Source organism: Colobus angolensis, unplaced genomic scaffold (genome assembly GCF_000951035.1).
Source record: "Colobus angolensis palliatus isolate OR3802 unplaced genomic scaffold, Cang.pa_1.0 Scaffold155, whole genome shotgun sequence".
In the NCBI taxonomy this organism is placed as follows: Eukaryota; Metazoa; Chordata; class Mammalia; order Primates; family Cercopithecidae; genus Colobus; species Colobus angolensis.
In genome coordinates, this window is record NW_012114655.1 from 3,372,057 (window position 1) to 3,389,835 (window position 17,779).

At 39.2% G+C, this 17,779-nt stretch overlaps 1 protein-coding gene across 1 annotated transcript in view; it reads left to right on the forward strand.

Annotated features, from left to right (window-relative positions):
• Positions 1–17,779, forward strand: part of LOC105507913 (piezo-type mechanosensitive ion channel component 2-like) — a 190,923-nt gene that overhangs the window by 100,210 nt on the left and 72,934 nt on the right. The window contains exon 3 of the mRNA XM_011936620.1: positions 8,099–8,261. Coding sequence (XP_011792010.1) covers positions 8,154–8,261 — 108 coding nt within the window. The 5' untranslated portion in view covers positions 8,099–8,153. The remainder of the gene's footprint in view (positions 1–8,098; positions 8,262–17,779) is intronic.

Sequence of the window (17,779 nt, forward strand, 5' to 3'; positions counted from 1 at the left end):
TGGCCGTGTGATGTGCCTGTTTCCCCTTTTACCTTCTGCTACCATTGAAAACTTTCTGAGGACTCCCTAGACACCAGGCACCTGCCAGCACCGTGGTTCCTGTAAAGCCTTCAGAACCGTGAGCCAATTAAACCTCTTTTCTTTACAAATTATTCAATCTCAGGTATTCCTTTATAGCAAGACAAGAAAGGCCTAATACAGTGGTAATTTTTTAGAGGGTCCTTATTTGGGGTAAATACAGTAGTTCCCCCTTATCTGCCATTTCACTTTCCAAGGTTTCAGTTTCTTACGGTCAACTGTGATCTGAAAATAAGTGAGCACAGCACAATAAGGTATTTTGAGAGAAAGAAAGAGAGATCACATTTACATAAATTTTATCATGATATAATGTTATAATTACTATAATTTATTATTGTTGATCTCTTGGCTGTGCCTAATTTATATATATATTTATTTTTATATAAATGTGTGTGTGTGTGTGTACATATACATATATATATATAGACGACGGAGTCTCACTCTGTCTCCCAGGCTGGAGTGCAGTGGCATGATCTTGGCTCACTGCAAGCTCTGCCTCCTGGGTTCACGCCATCCTCCTGCCTCAGCCTCCCGAGTAGCTGGGACTACAGATGCCCGCCACCAGGCCCGGCTAATTTTTTGTATTTTTAGTAGAGACGGGGTTTCACTATGTTAGCCAGGATGGTCTCAATCTCCTGACCTCATGATTTGCCCACCTTGGCCTCCCAAAGTGCTGGGATTACAGGCTTAAGCCACCGCGCCTGGCCCTAAGAGAGCAGATTTTTAAGTGTCCTTCCCATGAAAAGAAGATAAGTATGTGAGATTATGTCTGTGTTGACTCACTTGATTTCACCATTCCATAATGTATTTCTCTATCTAATGTATAATTATATGTATGTCTAATATATGCCGTTACATAATAAATATCTATAGTTTTTATTTGTAAATTCAAGACTAACAATAACAATAGCAACAAGAGATGCTGGTGAGGATATGGAGAAAAGGAAACCCTTGTACACTCTTGGTGGGAATGTAGATTAGTGCAGCCACTATGGAGAACAGTATGGACTTCCTCAAAAAACTAAAAACAGAGCTACCATATGACCCAGCAGTCCCACTGCTGGGTATATACCCAAGAGAAAGGAAATTTGTATGTCAAGGAGATATTTATACTCCCACGTTTATTTCAGCACTATATACAATAGCCAAGATATAGAATCAACCTGTGTCTATCAACAGATAAATGGATAAAGAAAATGTGGTACATAGGCCGGGTGTGGTGGCTCATGCCTGTAATCTCAGCTCTTTGGGAGGCTGAGGTGGGTGGGTCACGAGGTCAGGAGATCGAGACCATTCTGGCCAACATGGTGAAACCCCATCTCTACCAAAAATACAAAAATTAACTAGGCGTGGCGGCGGGCACGTGTTGTCCCAGCTACTCAGGAGCCTGAGGCAGGAGGAGGGCTTGAACCCAGGAGGCGGGGGTTGCAGTGAGCCGAGATCACGCCACTGCACTCCAGCCTGGCGACAGGGCAAGACTCCATCTCAAAAAAAAAAAAAAAAAAAAAAAAGAAAAAGAAAAGAAAAAAGAAAATGTGGTGCACATGCACAATGGAATGTTATTCAGCCATGAAAAAATAATGAAATCTAGTCTTTTGCAGCAACATGGATAGAATTGGAGGTGATTATGTTAAATGAAATAAGCCATGCACAGGAAGACAACTGTAACATGTCCTCATTCATATGTGGGAGCTAAAATAATGGATCTCATAAAAATAGAGTAGATTGGTGGTTACCAGAGGCAAGGAAGGAAAGGAGAAGGAGGGGATGATGGAAAAAAATGTAACACTATTACATTCTATAGAGCTAGTATTCATGAAACAGCTTTTGGGATATGGTGTGCTAGAGAATGTTCATTGACCTTTGAATTCTGATTGAAATGAATAAGTAAGTCACCATGTGGATGCTGATTAGGGCCTTGGGGATGGATATATCCCCAGATAGATGTCAAGTGAGAAGAAAAATAAATGAAGAACAGAGTTTTGTGGACTCATCAACATTTAAGTAGGACATAGAGAAGAGTCTGGTGGCTACAACCCAATTCAGAATGTCTTAGTGGGACTTCCCAGCAACGTGAGTTTTCATGGATATTCATAGGTAGGTAGAGAATTAGAAGAGAGTGTAAGAAAACCAAGGGAACGGAGATTTGACAGTAGAAGGGGTTGGTCTTGCCTGTCAAATGCAGCATGGAGGTGGAACGTGATGAGAATTGGAATGGGTCACTTGGGCCTTGCAGTGGGAGAGCACGGGCAGCCCCTGAGAGGGCATTTTCTGAGCAGTGGTGGTTGAGGAGGCCTGTTGTATTAGGTGGACGATGGGCGAGGGGAGCCCATGATGTAGTGAGTGTTGCCTCCAAAGACAAAGTGAGAAAGTAAAAAGCCTGAGCTTGCTGTCAGGCTCTGTCCCTAACCGTGTATTTGAACCAGCCATTCAAAACTCATTGGCCGGCGCGGTGGCTCCCGCCTGTAATCCCAGCACTTTGGGAGGCCGAGGCGGGCGGATCACGAGGTCAGGAGATGGAGGCCATCCTGGCTAACACAGTGAAATCCCGTCTCTACTAAAAACTATAAAAAACTAGCCGGGCGTGATGGCGGGCGCCTGTAGTCCCAGCTACTCGGGAGGCTGAGGCAGGAGAATGGCGGGAACCCGGGAGGCGGAGCTTGCGGTGAGCCAAGATGGCGTGGCTCACTCCAGCTTGGGCCACAGAGAGAGACTCCGTCTCAAAAAAATAAATAAATAAAAACTCACTGGTTTCCACAATCTGTAAGAGGAGGAAATGGACTAGACTATTTCTAATTCTCATCCAGCTCCATAATTTCAATGACTGACTTAGTGAATGGATGGGTAGTTGAACAATTAGATGAGAGAATGAAATGAGATGTTACCCACTTCCAAATTATTGAAGGCTTATTAAAAACTGAATGTATGGAGAAGGTATGTGTTAACTAATTATATGTGTTAGTATAGCTTCCAAATTATTGATTCATTTCAAAGAGAAACAGAGACCAAGGAACATTCTGTAGCCCAGCACTTCTCAAAAGCTTCTCTTGTGCACTAGCACTGTAGCATGTAAGAGTCTCAGAAGAAACTTGTAAGAAATGGTTTCCGGGTCAAATACATGTAATTGTTTTACTACAGAACTCCTCAAGTCTTTTAGTATAATAGTATGCATTGTGAGTTTCTTACATTTACTGGACCAGTGACTGTTTCTTTTTTCTCTTTTGTCTTGTTTTGTTTTGATGGACAGCATTTCTGAGGACTGGCATTCTGATGAATGTAGTTGTAAGCACTGAAGAAGGAAACATTATTGATAAGAGAGTCTCCAAATGACATATCAGTCAGACTATGACCTGTTTATTGTGCATACTTTTCAAAAGTATCATTGTTTCTGCAATGACAGTGTTATGAATGCACTGCTTTGTTAACTCAGCAAGCCAAGAGTAGTAGTTAATAGTTTAGCACCTCTATGGCTGAATGATTCCATTCTAAGTAGGGATCGCAGCCCAATTCTGGATTCAGTAGCTAAATTCTATCACAGCGGGTGGAGTGATTGCTTTAGCAAACTACATTCATTTATTCCCTTAATATATGTATGTTATAAAATGTCTCTTTTGGGAGCAAGAAGCACAAAGCTGAGACTGTTGCCTCAAAGTGACTGTTTGCAAATTGGGGCTTAATGCAATCCACAGGTGGGAAAGGAATAAGACTCCGGCTTTCCTGCTCTGTCTGTTGTGGTGTAAGAAGCAGCTGAGGCCACAGCTGGAGTTCTTGTTACTTTAATTTAAGAAGTCTTTTTCTCTCAACTCTATTTGGATGGTGCTTTTCATAAAATGACACAGTCAATTTGTTTTCCATGAAAGAGCTATAATAATCGATTGCCAAAAATCCACCTGAGTAGTACCAGCCTACTACTACTTCTGACCTCAGCCCCACACCAAAACAGCCCCCCAAGCCTCGCCTTTGTTCTTACTGGTCTCTTTTCTTGATCCTCATTTTTCCTCATTCCTTGATCCCCATTTTTTCTCATTCTAATGATATTAATTCTAGTTTACTCTTTTCAATCAGGTTAGGTAGACTTTAAAAGTATACCATGAATCTCTGCAATTTTCCTACGATGAATTCCTTCATCAGATTTCATTACTATAATATAAATGTAGTTTGGTTGAAGCTCTCTTAAGTGGATTTTCTTACTCTTTCTCCAAATGAAAGGAATTTGCTATATTTTAAAACCTTTAACACAAGCATTTTTTTAAATGGGGTAAGAGTTTAGAGGCCATTTGTAAAAATGAAGCTGTCACAGGACAGTCCCTCTTCCAGATCATTTTTTAAGTTGATGTGTAATAATTGTACATATTTTTGGGTACATGTGATATTTGATACATTCATACAATATAAAGTGATCAAATCAGGGTAATTGGAGTATCCATCACCTCAAACATTTACCATTTCTTTGTGCTCGGAATATTTTAAATCTTCTCTTCTAGCTATTTTGAAATATACAATAAACATCAATAATACAGTCATCCTACTGTGCTGTTGAACACTAGAACTTATTCCTTTTATATAACTCTATTTTTATTCTCATTAACCAACTACTCCTCGCTCCTCCTCCCTGTCATCCTTCTCAGCCTTTGGTAACCACCTCTCTGTGTTCTCTGCCTCTATGAGATCCACTTTTTTAGCTCAGACATATAAATGAGAACATTGTCTTTGTGTGTCTGACTTATTTCACTTAAAACAGTGACCTCTGGTTTCTTCCATGTTGCTGCAAATTACAGGATTTCATTCCTTTTTTATGGCTGAATAATATTCCATTGTGTATATATAACACATATTCTTGATCCATTTATCTGTTGATGAACACTCAAGTTGATTCCGTATCTTGGCTATTGTGAATAGTGCCACAGTAAACATGGAAGTGCAGATATCTCTTAGATATACTAATTTCCTTTCTTTTGAGTCTATACCTAGCAGTGGGATTGCTGGATCATTTAGTAGTTCTATTTTTAAGTTTTCGAGGAACCTCTATACTGTTTTCTGTTGTGGCTACACTCTTATACATTTCCACCAACAGTATACCGGGGTTCCCCTTTCTCCACATCCTTGTCAGCACTTTTTTTTTTTGTCTTTTTGATAATAACCATTCTAACTAGGGTGAGAGGATAACCCGTTGTGGTTTTGATTTGCATTTCCTTGACGATGAGTGATGTTGAGCATTTTTTTTTACATAAGCTGTTGGCCATTTGTACATCTTCTTTTGAGGAATGTCTATTTGAATCATTTGCCTGTTTTTATTTGGTTATTTATTTTTAGTATTAGATTGTTTGAGCTTCTTATATATTCTAATTCTTAATTCCTTTCAGCTGGATAGTTTGCAAATATTTTCTCCAGTTATCTAGGTTGTCTTTCCACTCTGTTGATTATTTCCTTTGCTGGGCAGAAACTCTTTAGCTTGATATAATCCCATTTGTCTACTTTTGCTTTTGTTGCCTGTGCTTTTGAGGTCTTACCCAAAAATAATCTTTGTCCAGACTAATGTTCTGAAGTATTTCCGCAGTGTTTTTTTCTATTAGTTTCATATTTTCTTCTAGTAGTTTCATAGTTTTCTCCTAGTGGTTTTCATGTGTTTTTCTAGTAGTTTCATAGTTTCAGGCTAGACCACTTTTTAAAGCAAATCTGATTAGATTGAGGATTGATTCCTAGGAGATCCTAGATTAGAAGACTCTTTAATTAAGGTTTAATTTTTATGTATATTATAGTAACAAATACATGGAAACATTCTATTTATAACAGTTGTTGACTAGTTAAATAAATACTGTCTGTCCATTAGTGTGATGATATATAAAAATAAATCATCAATGAGTTGTAAAAATGTTAGTGACATGTTAAATGAACAAATCAGCTTGCAAACAGTAGGTAAATAATGAACTTAGTTTTGTTAATTATAAATGTGCACATCCACGTATAGAAGGAAGATTGGAAAGGAAGGCCATGTGGATACATACATGGGAAAGCAGTTGAAAACATTAAAGTGAACGTAAGGAGAATGGAGTATAACTGTATTTTCTATGTGGCTTTTGGGAAGTTGGATTGCCTTTTGAAGACTTAGTCTTTTCACATGTAAAAGGAGGATAAGAATGCCTAACTCAATATGATGGTTGATTGGATTAATTAATAATGTGTCTAAAGCTCTTAGCACAAAGTAACTGCTCAGTAAATGGTAGGTGTTATTGATAACTTTTATTTTCAAAAATGTTAACAGTAGCTATTTCTAGATGCCAAGGTTCTTGCTATTTATTATTTTAAAATGTTTCCACCAAAATATATAATATATAATGTAAATGAATATAGTGTGTAATCACTTAAAGTGCATATGAATATATGTACATATATATGTATGTATTTACATGGTATATTGCTCTATCTTTTGCTTTCCTTCCCTAAGGAAGTTATATCTCTGATAAACATTTTTTCAAGGCTTAACCCTCCTTTGAAGTTCTATGCTTAATTTTTCCATGAATCATCTCATCTTCTCCAGAAGTTTTAATGCTGGTACAGACTCTTGACTCCTCTACCTGTATCTTCCGTATTTTAAATTCATTTTGTAAACCTAAGTCTGTATAACTTTTCTTCATATCACCTAGTCATTTCATTAGGTTTTTCTTGTTACAGCTTTTTTATATTATATGAGTGAGCAGAGAACATGCCAGGAATCGCTCTTCATGTGGCTTTTAGTAATAGTAATAGGTACTGTGGTTACAGCACTACGCATCGCTATAGCACTGCAAGCCCAGTCGCTCAGTGTTGCAAAGGCACACAGGGCAGGCGTCTAGCACTGGATGAGGGACATGGCTGGCCTGTGTCGTGTGCTGAATGGTGTGAGAAGTCTACCAGTGGCTATTAAGCTCTGGTGTCTTGCAGCAGAGTGAGCTTAGCCAGAACACATTTCAGCTGAGGTGATGTGTGCTGGCCAACTATGCTGGCAACTCTATATACTGCCTCTCATTCCCGTATTCATTGCCCCTGGACGCCTCCCAAAATCACAGATGGTGTTTGTATTACCTTCCCAGACAGATCTCTCCTCCTTTTCCAGTTGAAGCCCTTTCTGCTCTTCACTTCACCTTCTGGCCTTTGTTGCCTGCTGTATTATTAAATATAGTTGTTTCAGGATCTCAGTTATAACAAAAATGCCCTATATGTGTGGAAATGATCTAAATGTCAACTGATGCTGCTCTTCTCAAAATGTAGACTTAGTGAAAATATGTGTTTCATTCTTTACAAAGAACTTTCACAAACATTATTTCATATATATGTATTTATATTTTCTTCTGAAACCATAGCCTAGTATCTCACGTCACTTGAACAAAATAAGGAAGGCAAATAGTATTACTTCTTCAGCACAACAGAACAGATGGCTGTGAGAAGCCCCCAGTAGGATGCAGCTACTAAGTTTCAGACCTGGACTTGAACTCAACTCTTCTAAGTTCAGTGTTGCTTCTCAGGGATTAAAAGAAAAAAGGTACTGGATCCACCTTTCTTGGAACAATACAGAAGGCAAAATCAACCAAGTACACAAAATAATGAAGAGGTCCTGGATTCCAGGATTACTTTAGTATTTTCTCTATTTTCCTTGTATCTTTGACGTATATCAAAAGTAAAATATCTTCTAGCTGCTAGTATGTATTTAGTTTTAGACTGCTTCAGCTAGATTGCAAACAACTGCATTTGTACTGGACATGTCATTTACTTAACAAAACATAGTCCATTAGGATGTTTTAGGAGTGAGAATTGGTTCAAGAGTTCTTTATAATATTTCTGAAACTCCAGGGAACACTGGAATCTTCCTGAATGTGTAGATTTTGTGAGACACTGAAGTCAATAAAAAGCTTTCTTGTATCTTCTAGGGAGAAACTGAGCATCTTTTATTTTAAATCATTAAGACCAAAACATCCTATAAGGCAGTTTAACCGTAGAAACATAAGAACTAATTTTCTCCCTTTCCCTTTTTCTTCCTTTGTAGCTTGAAGGGAGCTGATGCTGGCAATGGGATCAGAGTGTTTGCACCTGACATCGGGATGTTCATTGCTAGTCTGACCATCTGGCTTCTCTGCAGAAACATTGTTCAGAAACCTGTGACAGACGAAGCAGCACAGAGTAACCTGGAGTTTGAAAATGAAGAATTGGTAAATCCAACTCCATGTCTCTTCCTTCTTTGATTTCTGAGGACCTTGACCCGAACTATGATAATAACAGCTGAGCCTGTAGAGCACGTTATGATTCACAGTGCTTGACATGAACGTTTACTGTCACATTGCCTGACACCCTCGTGCAGTCCCAGTGAGCAGACACTCTGGTCCACACCTTAGCAATAAGAAGACAGGCTCAGGGCTGTTCATAGGTAAGGGCCAGGCTTTGACCCACCACCCCAAACTGTCACATGATGTTATCTCGGAGGCTCGCCGTGCAAGGTCATACATAGTGTTATGGTTCAATTGGTCTGGGTACCTTAGTTATTGCAGAATATTTAAAGAAGTAACATCTGGTAGTTTTAGGGGAAAAAATGAATTCCTCCTTGCAGGGCAGCTTTCCAGTCTGTGCGTCTTGTCCTGCTCAGTGGAGTGGTGTTAACTTGGCGTGCTTTGATCAAGTTGTTTTAAAGCACTCCAAGGGGGAAAAACATACATATTTGGAAAAGTGTGAGAATTTTAGAAAGGTAAAAATAATGAATGAAATGTATGTTTGCTGGCGGGTTGAAACGTTTCAGGAGTAACTGCTGAATTGGAGGCTTGTCCTATTTTCGTCCTTGGGTATGAGAGCTGTTAGACGGCTCTCACACTGCCCGCTGACCAGCCTCAGGACACTGTTAATGTTCTAATAACTGTACTTTGTTAGGTGAGGTTAGGTGACATCAATTTAAAAAATAATTGATTTATTAGTGGAAAGATAACATTTATAAAGGAAAAAGTGACTAAAAATATTTGATTTGGACAGTTGATGCAAAACACTTGCAAGTACTAAATGTTTTCAGTCATAAGCTTTGGCAAGATATTAAACTTGTAAAACTGAAGTTAATTGAAGTTACTTATATTAAGAATATTAACCACTAAGGCATTGAGGGAGGAAAATTCTCACTTATGGAAAATGATTTATGTGGTTCACAAGAAAGCAGACAATTGCCTTGTATGCTTATTTGAAAAACAATAAAGGGGGGGATATAATTCAATAAACCTATGTAAACTAGAAATGATATTGTCTAGCCAGGTATGGTGGCTCAGACCTGTAATGCCAGCACCTTGGGAGGCCCAGGTGGGCAGAACTCCTGAGGTCAGGAGTTCGAGACCAGCCTGGCTAACATGGTGAAACCCTGTCTCTACTGAAAATACAAAGATTAGCTGAGCATGATGGTGTGTGCCTGTAATTCTAGCTACTCAGGAAGCTGAGGCAGGAGAATCACTTGAATTCAGGAGATGGAGGTTGCAGTGAGCCGAGAAAGCCGAGATCGCACCACTGCACTCCAGTCTGGGTGACAGAGCGAGACTCTGTCTTTAAAAATGTATATATTGTCTACAGTTCTTATAGGTAAAAGATATGCAATCACCTTGCTTATCAATATTCTGCTATTTTTAAGGCAAATGTTAAAATGATGCTTGGTGTAACAGTAATTATAGTAAAGTCAAAGCCGCCACTAGCCGCTTACATCTTACTTTTAAGACTCGATACCGTAAGGCATGCATTAGCGTCCTAAAAATGGAAGGGTGCTTTTTCTTCCTGTTGATATTACAATTGTAAGACAGAGGATTTAAATTTTGTCTGTTTTTTACATTAACAGTTTTAAAATGACTTTATTTAAATAATCTTTACCAAAATTTGCCTGAGTTTGAGGAAAGTAAACCAGTAACTCAGATTCTTCAGTTTGGGTATTTTTTTATTTTTATTATTTATAAAGGCAAGTTTTTGTTTGTTTGTTTTTCTTTTCTTTTTTTAAGTTAAGTTCTGGGATACATGTGCAGAAAGTACAGGTTTGTTACATAGGTACACATGTGCCATGGTGGTTTGCTGGAACCAACAACCAGTCATCCAGATTTCAAGCCCTGCATGCATTATTATTCTCATAAATAGTAGCTATAGAAGGAGGGAAAAGGATAATTATTGAAAATTGAGTGGACTTAGCAGTCAGACATGGAGGCCGCCTAGTATATGATGCTGAGACAATTGTTTATTCTCTTTCTTCTTCTACAAAAGAGAGACACTAATACTATATCACCTAGTAGTTGTGAATGCTAAATAAAATTTCGAAAAAAAAGCACTTGCCACGGTGCCTGCTCATTTTGCTTGCTTAGATAAATTGCTATTTGCTCTGCTCCTTTTGTCCTTCTCCAGTCTGAGAGGTAGTAGAGCAATTTCAAATTCCGATGTTCCTCTTAGAATTATTGACACTTAAATGGGAAGATACTTTGACGCCAACCCACTCAGTAAAAGAATCTCTTCTGTGCCATTCATAACAGATAGCCATGAATGGTTTCTTTTAAGAAGAAACAGCTTCTTATAAAAAGAACTTATGTGACCAAGGACAAATGCTGTTTGCCATAGAACTGAGAAAGCCTACACCGATCACCAGAAAGCATGGCTGTGAGGCGCTGTACGTCTAATGAAGAAAAGGACACAATGCGGTCACATGGGTTAATTCTAAAGTCACGTTTTCTTCCTGATTTCAGTTTTCAGCGATAGATTTAGGATACGTCACTTCCATTTGAAATTTGCTTGAATACGTAAACCTTATGTATTATTAATCACATTATTTAAAGGTAACAATAAGATAGACAGATACTCTAAACATTGTTTATCAGGGACATTGAAAATGCTAAATGTCATAATAACGGCATTATTTTCCTTCTCAGTTACATTCGTTTGGGGCTATTTTAGATAATTGATTTTATTCTCTTGTCACGTTCCAGCCCATCAGGTAGCCCAGGAGGAACAGCGGGGTGGGTGAATCTTCTGAGATTAATTCACAGTGAAAAATTGCTTCCATGTGACAATCTGGACTTGAATCTGAAAGGAATAAAAGTACCTGGCCAAAATCAGCAGGGGATTTATTTTATTTTTGACACCACAACATATTTCCTGCTGCTTATAAATCTTGTAGTTTGCACTCTGGAATGTTTGGTTTTTAAGGATACTGAAAGAACAGTGTTTGCTGGCATTATTTCTTCTTTCATTTATCTCAATGGAGAAATGGCAGGATTAATCCACTGGTGCCTGTAAGAATTCCTTTTCCAAAGCAGTCTTGTTTTAAAGCAGCAACTAATCCCTGGGGAAGACTCTTGGGTCTTCTGTAATCTTCACTGATTTGATAAGGCTCGAGTTTGGTGTTTTAAAGGTGTTCACAAATCCAAGGATTCCCCATGAAACTCCCAGTGGAAGTGGAGATGGCAGTGCAGTGGGAGCCTGTGCCTTGCTCCTGCATTTTACCGAGAGCTGACTTCAGCAAGGAAACCCTTCTGAAATGTCATCAAAGGTTATTTCTCAACTGACACATTTGTGGTCTTGTCCATTTGTTCATTTTAATTCGGAAGCAGATCTACAAATGAATCATAACTGGGAGAAAGGTTCCTGATCTGAAATCTTAAATAAGAAGAGTTGTATTATGAAGATTAAATTGAGTAGAAAAGAGTTATTTACATAATCAAACAATATATCATTTCATCAAACTGACATTATCTTGTATAATCCTATGCTTACAACTTTTTCTAGCTATTACATGAGGTTTGAGGCCTTATTTTTTAAGTAGTATTTTAATGTATTATTAAGCCAAATTTCTGATGAATCAAATGCTTATTCAAATAGGAACTGCAGTCATGACTTAGCCTGTGTAAAGAGGCATCTTCTTAATAGACTGACAAGTCAAATATGAAGGATAAAAATAATATTTCATTATAAGTCATCCCCATCTGCTAAAAATTCAGTGATGCAACATTAAGTCCTGCTAATGTTATTTGGAAATTTATTCTGAACCTGAAAGATTTTGCACCCTGCTTTCTAATTCCTACTGTCCGTTACCCTGTCACAGCATCTGCATTCTAGCACATGACATGACCAAATGGGCGGTGCTTCAAGTCTCAACTCTGAGGTTCAAGTTGCTGTTTTTTTTAAAGAGCAAGAGAGAAAGAAGGAGAGAAATCAATCACTTTATTGTCTTCTAATTAGGCTTTCAACATCTGCTCAGTTCTAGCCTGAGATTTAGTGCAAAGTCTCCAGCTTTAAATTTTCTGGATCCTGTTTCTTCAAGCACACAGACATGATCATTTGAAACATGGAACCATTCAGAATGGTAAGAAGCTGAACGGCTGCCCAGTTGCCTTGCAGACTTTGCATTTCATGACTTAGTGTGAATGAAAAGCCTTCTTTGTGGTTGTCCTAAAGGCTGTCACTGCCACTCTTAGTGGTAAAGTGGGTGACTCCCTTTGCTGGTCCTTAAGGTCACTTTCAGAAACTGGGCAAAACTTCCTGTCATACATACCTCAAAATGCCGGACACTTGGTCTGTCTACTTGGGGTAAAACACATTCACAATTTGGACAAAGCTTTTAATCCTAGTAGTTTTAGATGCCATTAATTTAAACAGAAGAGATGATTTTTTATTGGAGGAAGTCATGGATCTATTTATTGTCTTCTGGAAAGTTTTGGTATTTATCACAGGCTAGTTAACTTTGAGTCCATGACTGACTTTATTCCCCCAGAGTCTTCCAGCCACATCCCTGGTCACCAGGTGAGAGCATGAATGCCCACTTATCCTGTCCTCTTATACCAGCACACCTGTGGAGCAGGCCCTTGGGACAGTCAGTGAGAGCCACCTTCATTGTGTAGAAAGGCGGCCAAACGTGGTGGCTCACACCTAAAATTCCAGCACTTTGGGAGGCCAAGGTGGGCAGATCACGAGGGCAGGATATCGAGACCATCCTGGTTGACATAGTGAAACCCTCTCTCCTGTCTCTACTAAAAATACAAAACATAGCCAGGTGTGGTGACAGGCACCTGTGGTCTCACCTACTCAGGAGGCTGAGGCAGGAGAATCGCTTGAACCTGGGAGGCAGAGGCTGCAGTGAGCCGAGGTCACAATACTGCACTCCATCCTGGGCAACAGAGTGGGACTCTGTCTCAAAAAAAAAAAAAAAAAAGGCAGGGATATTATTATTGACAATATGTTCATTGAGTGGACATTGCCTAGCATGGACTCGAATATACAACTCATAATAAAAATGATTTAAAGAATTAGCAAAGAGGAAATCAACTAAAGTATCTTTAAACTATTAAAACGAAATGATTCCAGATTAATCTTCATTTTTATTTTGCCCATTTGTTAATTAATTTAGCAACATTTAACAGCACGTACCTCTTCTCTGCCTTTTTCAAAGAATCAAAGCTCCAAAAATGCCTTTCACCTTTAACAATCTTTTTAGATCAATATTTTTACAACTTATTGGAACATGTTGTTCTGTCTTTGCAGCATTTGATAGGTGATTTCATGCATTTGAATTGCAAATAACCACAAATACCCACATGAGAAACTTGTGTGAGGCAATTGCAGAGCCCCTGTGTCCCTTTCTTGGGGGTAGAGTAGGGCTGAGATGATAGGAACCAGAGTCCCACCCCTCATGCCATCTGTCCCAACTCCAGAGAACCTGTATCACTGAAGGAATCCCATTCACCTCTTTGTACTTCTTTCCTCCTTTAAATTGTAAATACCCTTGAAATATAATTTTCACCCACTTTATGTAAATAAGTTCCCCATATTGCTTTGAAAATATTGGTCATATGTCTGGGAGCAGGAGACACAGCTCCTTCCTCTACCTCCACTCCTTCTTCCCACTGACTTCCTCATCAAGGTTAGTAGAAGCTCCATCTACCCAGATGCTCGAGTCAGAAACACTGATGTGACATGGATTTCTTGGGGCCTTTGTCTGTCACCACCAATAAATCTTTTGAATTCTACCTTCAAATTCTGTCTGAAATCAGTCCACTTTTCTCTACTCACTGCCACAATCCTCACCAAGCAGCCACTGTCTCTCAGCTAGGCCTGAAAATATGTTCTAACTGGATCTCCCCACTTCCAGCTTCCCTTCTTACCCTATCCAATTGATACTGCACACAGCATCTGGATTATTCTTATAAAATTAAAATTAAATTATGCCACTTCCCTAGATAAAACACTTATTTGGTTTCCCTTTAACCTAGAATAAAATTCTGTCTGTTGACCTTGATGCTCATGCCTCTGCATGGTTTGGCCACATCCTACCGTCATGTCCTCACCCTGTGCTTTTGCCCCACTCCCTCACTGTGCAGTACCCACCCTGGCCTTCTCTCTGTGTCTGGATGAGGTAAGCTGTCTTCCTGCTGGATCTCTTTCAGGCAGTTCATATTCATGTAGATGTCTTCTCACTCTTGTCCTTCTGGACTCTGCTGTACAGTTTGCTCTTGTGCAGATGCTCTTCTCCCCACTCCTGTCTTTCTGGGGCTCTGCTATGTAGTTCACTCTTGTGCAAATACTCTTCTTGCCACTCTTGTCTTTCTGGGGTTCTGCTCTGCAGTTCACTCTTGCATGGATGCTCTTCTCCCCACTCTTGTCCTTCTGGGGCTGTGCTGTGTACTTCACTCTTGCACAGATGCTCTTCTCATTCTTGTCCTTCCGAGGTTCTGCTGTTCAGTTTATTCCTGCAGAGATACTCTTCTCCATCTTGTCTTTCTGGAGCTCTGCTGTGTAGTTTGCTCTTGCATGGATGCTCTTGTCCCCACTCTTGCCCTTCTGGGGTTTTGCCAGGGCACACTGATACGTAGGTGAACCGCTGTTGATTGACCATTTCTTGGTAGGGCTTCAGAGAAGGATGCTTTTTTTTTAATCTATGGGCATCTTTATTTATTCAGTATATCTTTACCGAGAGTCTACTATGTACCAGGATAAGCAAAAACTAATATTTAACAAGAAATATTTTTTGTTAATATTTAATCCATTTAATTTAAAGGACAGCTGACAAAAAGGACAGTTTGTCCTTCCCTGTCCTTTATTAAACTTCCATTGCTTTGTAGATGGTGGTTGAAAGCAACATCAATGCACTCACTTTTCCAAATGAAACAGGGATTGCTTAAGCTGATCTTACAAGTTTGGAAAAATAATCTTCCCAAAACAAATCTAGCAGCAGAATGAAATACTTGCTTTATCCATTAAATGCTATCACGTTAGGCTTGCATAAGGTACACAATAGCATTCAAACACATCTATCTTTTTTCTCTTGCTTCTTCCTTTCACAAGGGAACCCTGGGGATGAAATTCGTCTTTTGCAGTGAGTCACAACTCTTGTCTTCTCCTTCCTCTGGCTCTTGTATTGAGGCGAACCCATTCTGTTAAAATAAATTGTTAACTTTTAATAATAAACAATGAACAAACAACTGATGACACTTTAGAAAAATGCTCCTTTTGCCTCCCAGATCTTTTGACTCATTATATGTGACTTTGATACACTTCTATAGAAATGTTTTTAAAAGCTTGGTTTTAACCACGAAGAAGAGAAAAAACCGGATTAAGCTGCACGAAAAGCTCTGCTCTGACGTCCAAAACTTGACTGAAACCTAAAGGAGGTTCCAGAGATAATTTACTTCAATCTATTTTCCACATAAGGGAGTCTGCTAGGATATGATTCAAACAAAATATTTTCAGATTATGCCTATTCAGCTGAGCCCCTGTGGAGAATTCATTGATCAGTGGTTGCCAATGTCAGCCAGGGCATGGATTCTGGAGGGGCTGCTTTAGATCACCCCAGAGAGTACTTTAATCATACGGATTCCTGGAATTCATTCCCATAATTTCTGATTTAGTAAGTTTGAGGTTGAGCCTGGTCATCTGCCCTCTTAAAGGTCCTCAGGTGATCCTTAGGATTTATTCCAACCCAGTTGGATTTTTACAGTGCTTGGGAGTAATGAAACATGGATGTTTGGGTCCTACCAAAAGTGATTTATTGTGTTTTCTTTGTCCAAAGTTGAGTGGAAATTGTGGCGGATGCTATGGCTTAATGGAACCAGTGCTGCTGTAGAGTGAGAGGGTGTTGTGGGATGAGATGCAGAGATACAAAGGTTTAGATCCCGTCTCATTGTGGGATGAGAGCTTTGTGTTTAGGCCCTTATTCAGGGCCCTAACAGAGAAGAGGCTGGCCTTGTATAAAGTTGATTCCGTAGTACATAGAGCTTCCTTATGTGAAATGAGAGAGCCTACACTAATACATGTTATCAAATGTTGAAATCAGTAACTTTTGTCTATCATGTTTTCCAGTATTCTATTATTTTTATTTTATTTTATTTTATTTTTTTATTTTATTTTTTTTTGAGATTGAGTCTCATTCTGTCGCCTAGGCTGGAGTACAGCAGAGTGATCTCAGCTCACTGCAACCTCCGCCTCCTGGGTTCCAGTGATTCTCTTGCCTCAGCCTCCTGAGTAGCTAGGATTACAAGCGTGCGCCACCATGCCCAGCTAATTTTTGTATTTTTAGTAGAGACAAGAGTTTCACCAAGTTGTCCAGGCTGGTCTTGAACTCCTAACCTCAGGTGATCCACCTGCCTCGGCCTCCCAAGGTGCTGGGATTATGGCATGAACCACTGTGCCTGCCCAACTATTTTGAAATATACATGAATAACTACAGTCACCATGCAGTACAATAGATCCCCCAAAATCGTTCTTCATGTCTAAGTGAAATGTTGTACCCTTTGAATCAGCATCTCCCCTTTCCAGGTCCCCGGCCTCCTTCCCCAGCCTCTGGTAACTACTGCTGTACTCTCTACTTCTATCAGTACTCTCTACTTCTATCTAACTTCTAACTTCTTTAGATTCCATGTATAAGTGAGATCATGCCATATTTGTCTTTCTGTGCCTGACTTATTTCAATTAGCATATTCTTCTTTAGATTTATGCATGTTGTTGCAAATAACAAGATTTCCTGTTGAAATCATAAACTTTTAAAGAGGCTCGATAAACGACTTAAATGTCTTTAAATAAGTTTTCGATTTTGACATAGTCAATAATCTGTGTAATCATTTATTTGACTTTTTAAACTGTAAAGAGTTTATTTTGTCTTCAGTTTCTAAGATGACTCAGGAACCAGGGAAGTTAAATCTTTATTTACAGCCTTTCCTCCTCGTTAGCGTCAAGGCCAGATTGAAGTTTTGTTCCACTGCAGGGACAGCTTACAGCTCCAGCAAGCAAGACTGCCTGTTAGTAAACAGGCGAGAGTGAGTCCATTCTCTTTCAGAGGTTCAGTGTTTATACTTCAGCAGACTTGGGGGGAAAAAGCCTGCCTGTTAATAAGCCAGCCTGACATGACTAATGGCAGCTCTGGCCCTCACCTACCAAGACAGTAGGGGCTCACAGAATCTAACCCGTCTCGCTCTTGGCTCTCAGCTTGGCAAATTTGAAAAGTATTTTCAACTGACAGCCCCAGGGATTTCTGTATAAAAATGCTGAAAAACCTAAAGTACAGTGGTAAGTTTATAAAAATCACAAAGGCCCAGTCCTTCCTAAGACAGGTCAGGGAAATGCATTTGTATAACCTCACAAAGGCATCTTGATCAGAGAGTTCTATTTGATTTAATCTACATCCGTAGCAATTCTATAATTGAATAAGAACGCATTTATTATGAAAGTCACAAGTGTGTTTCTG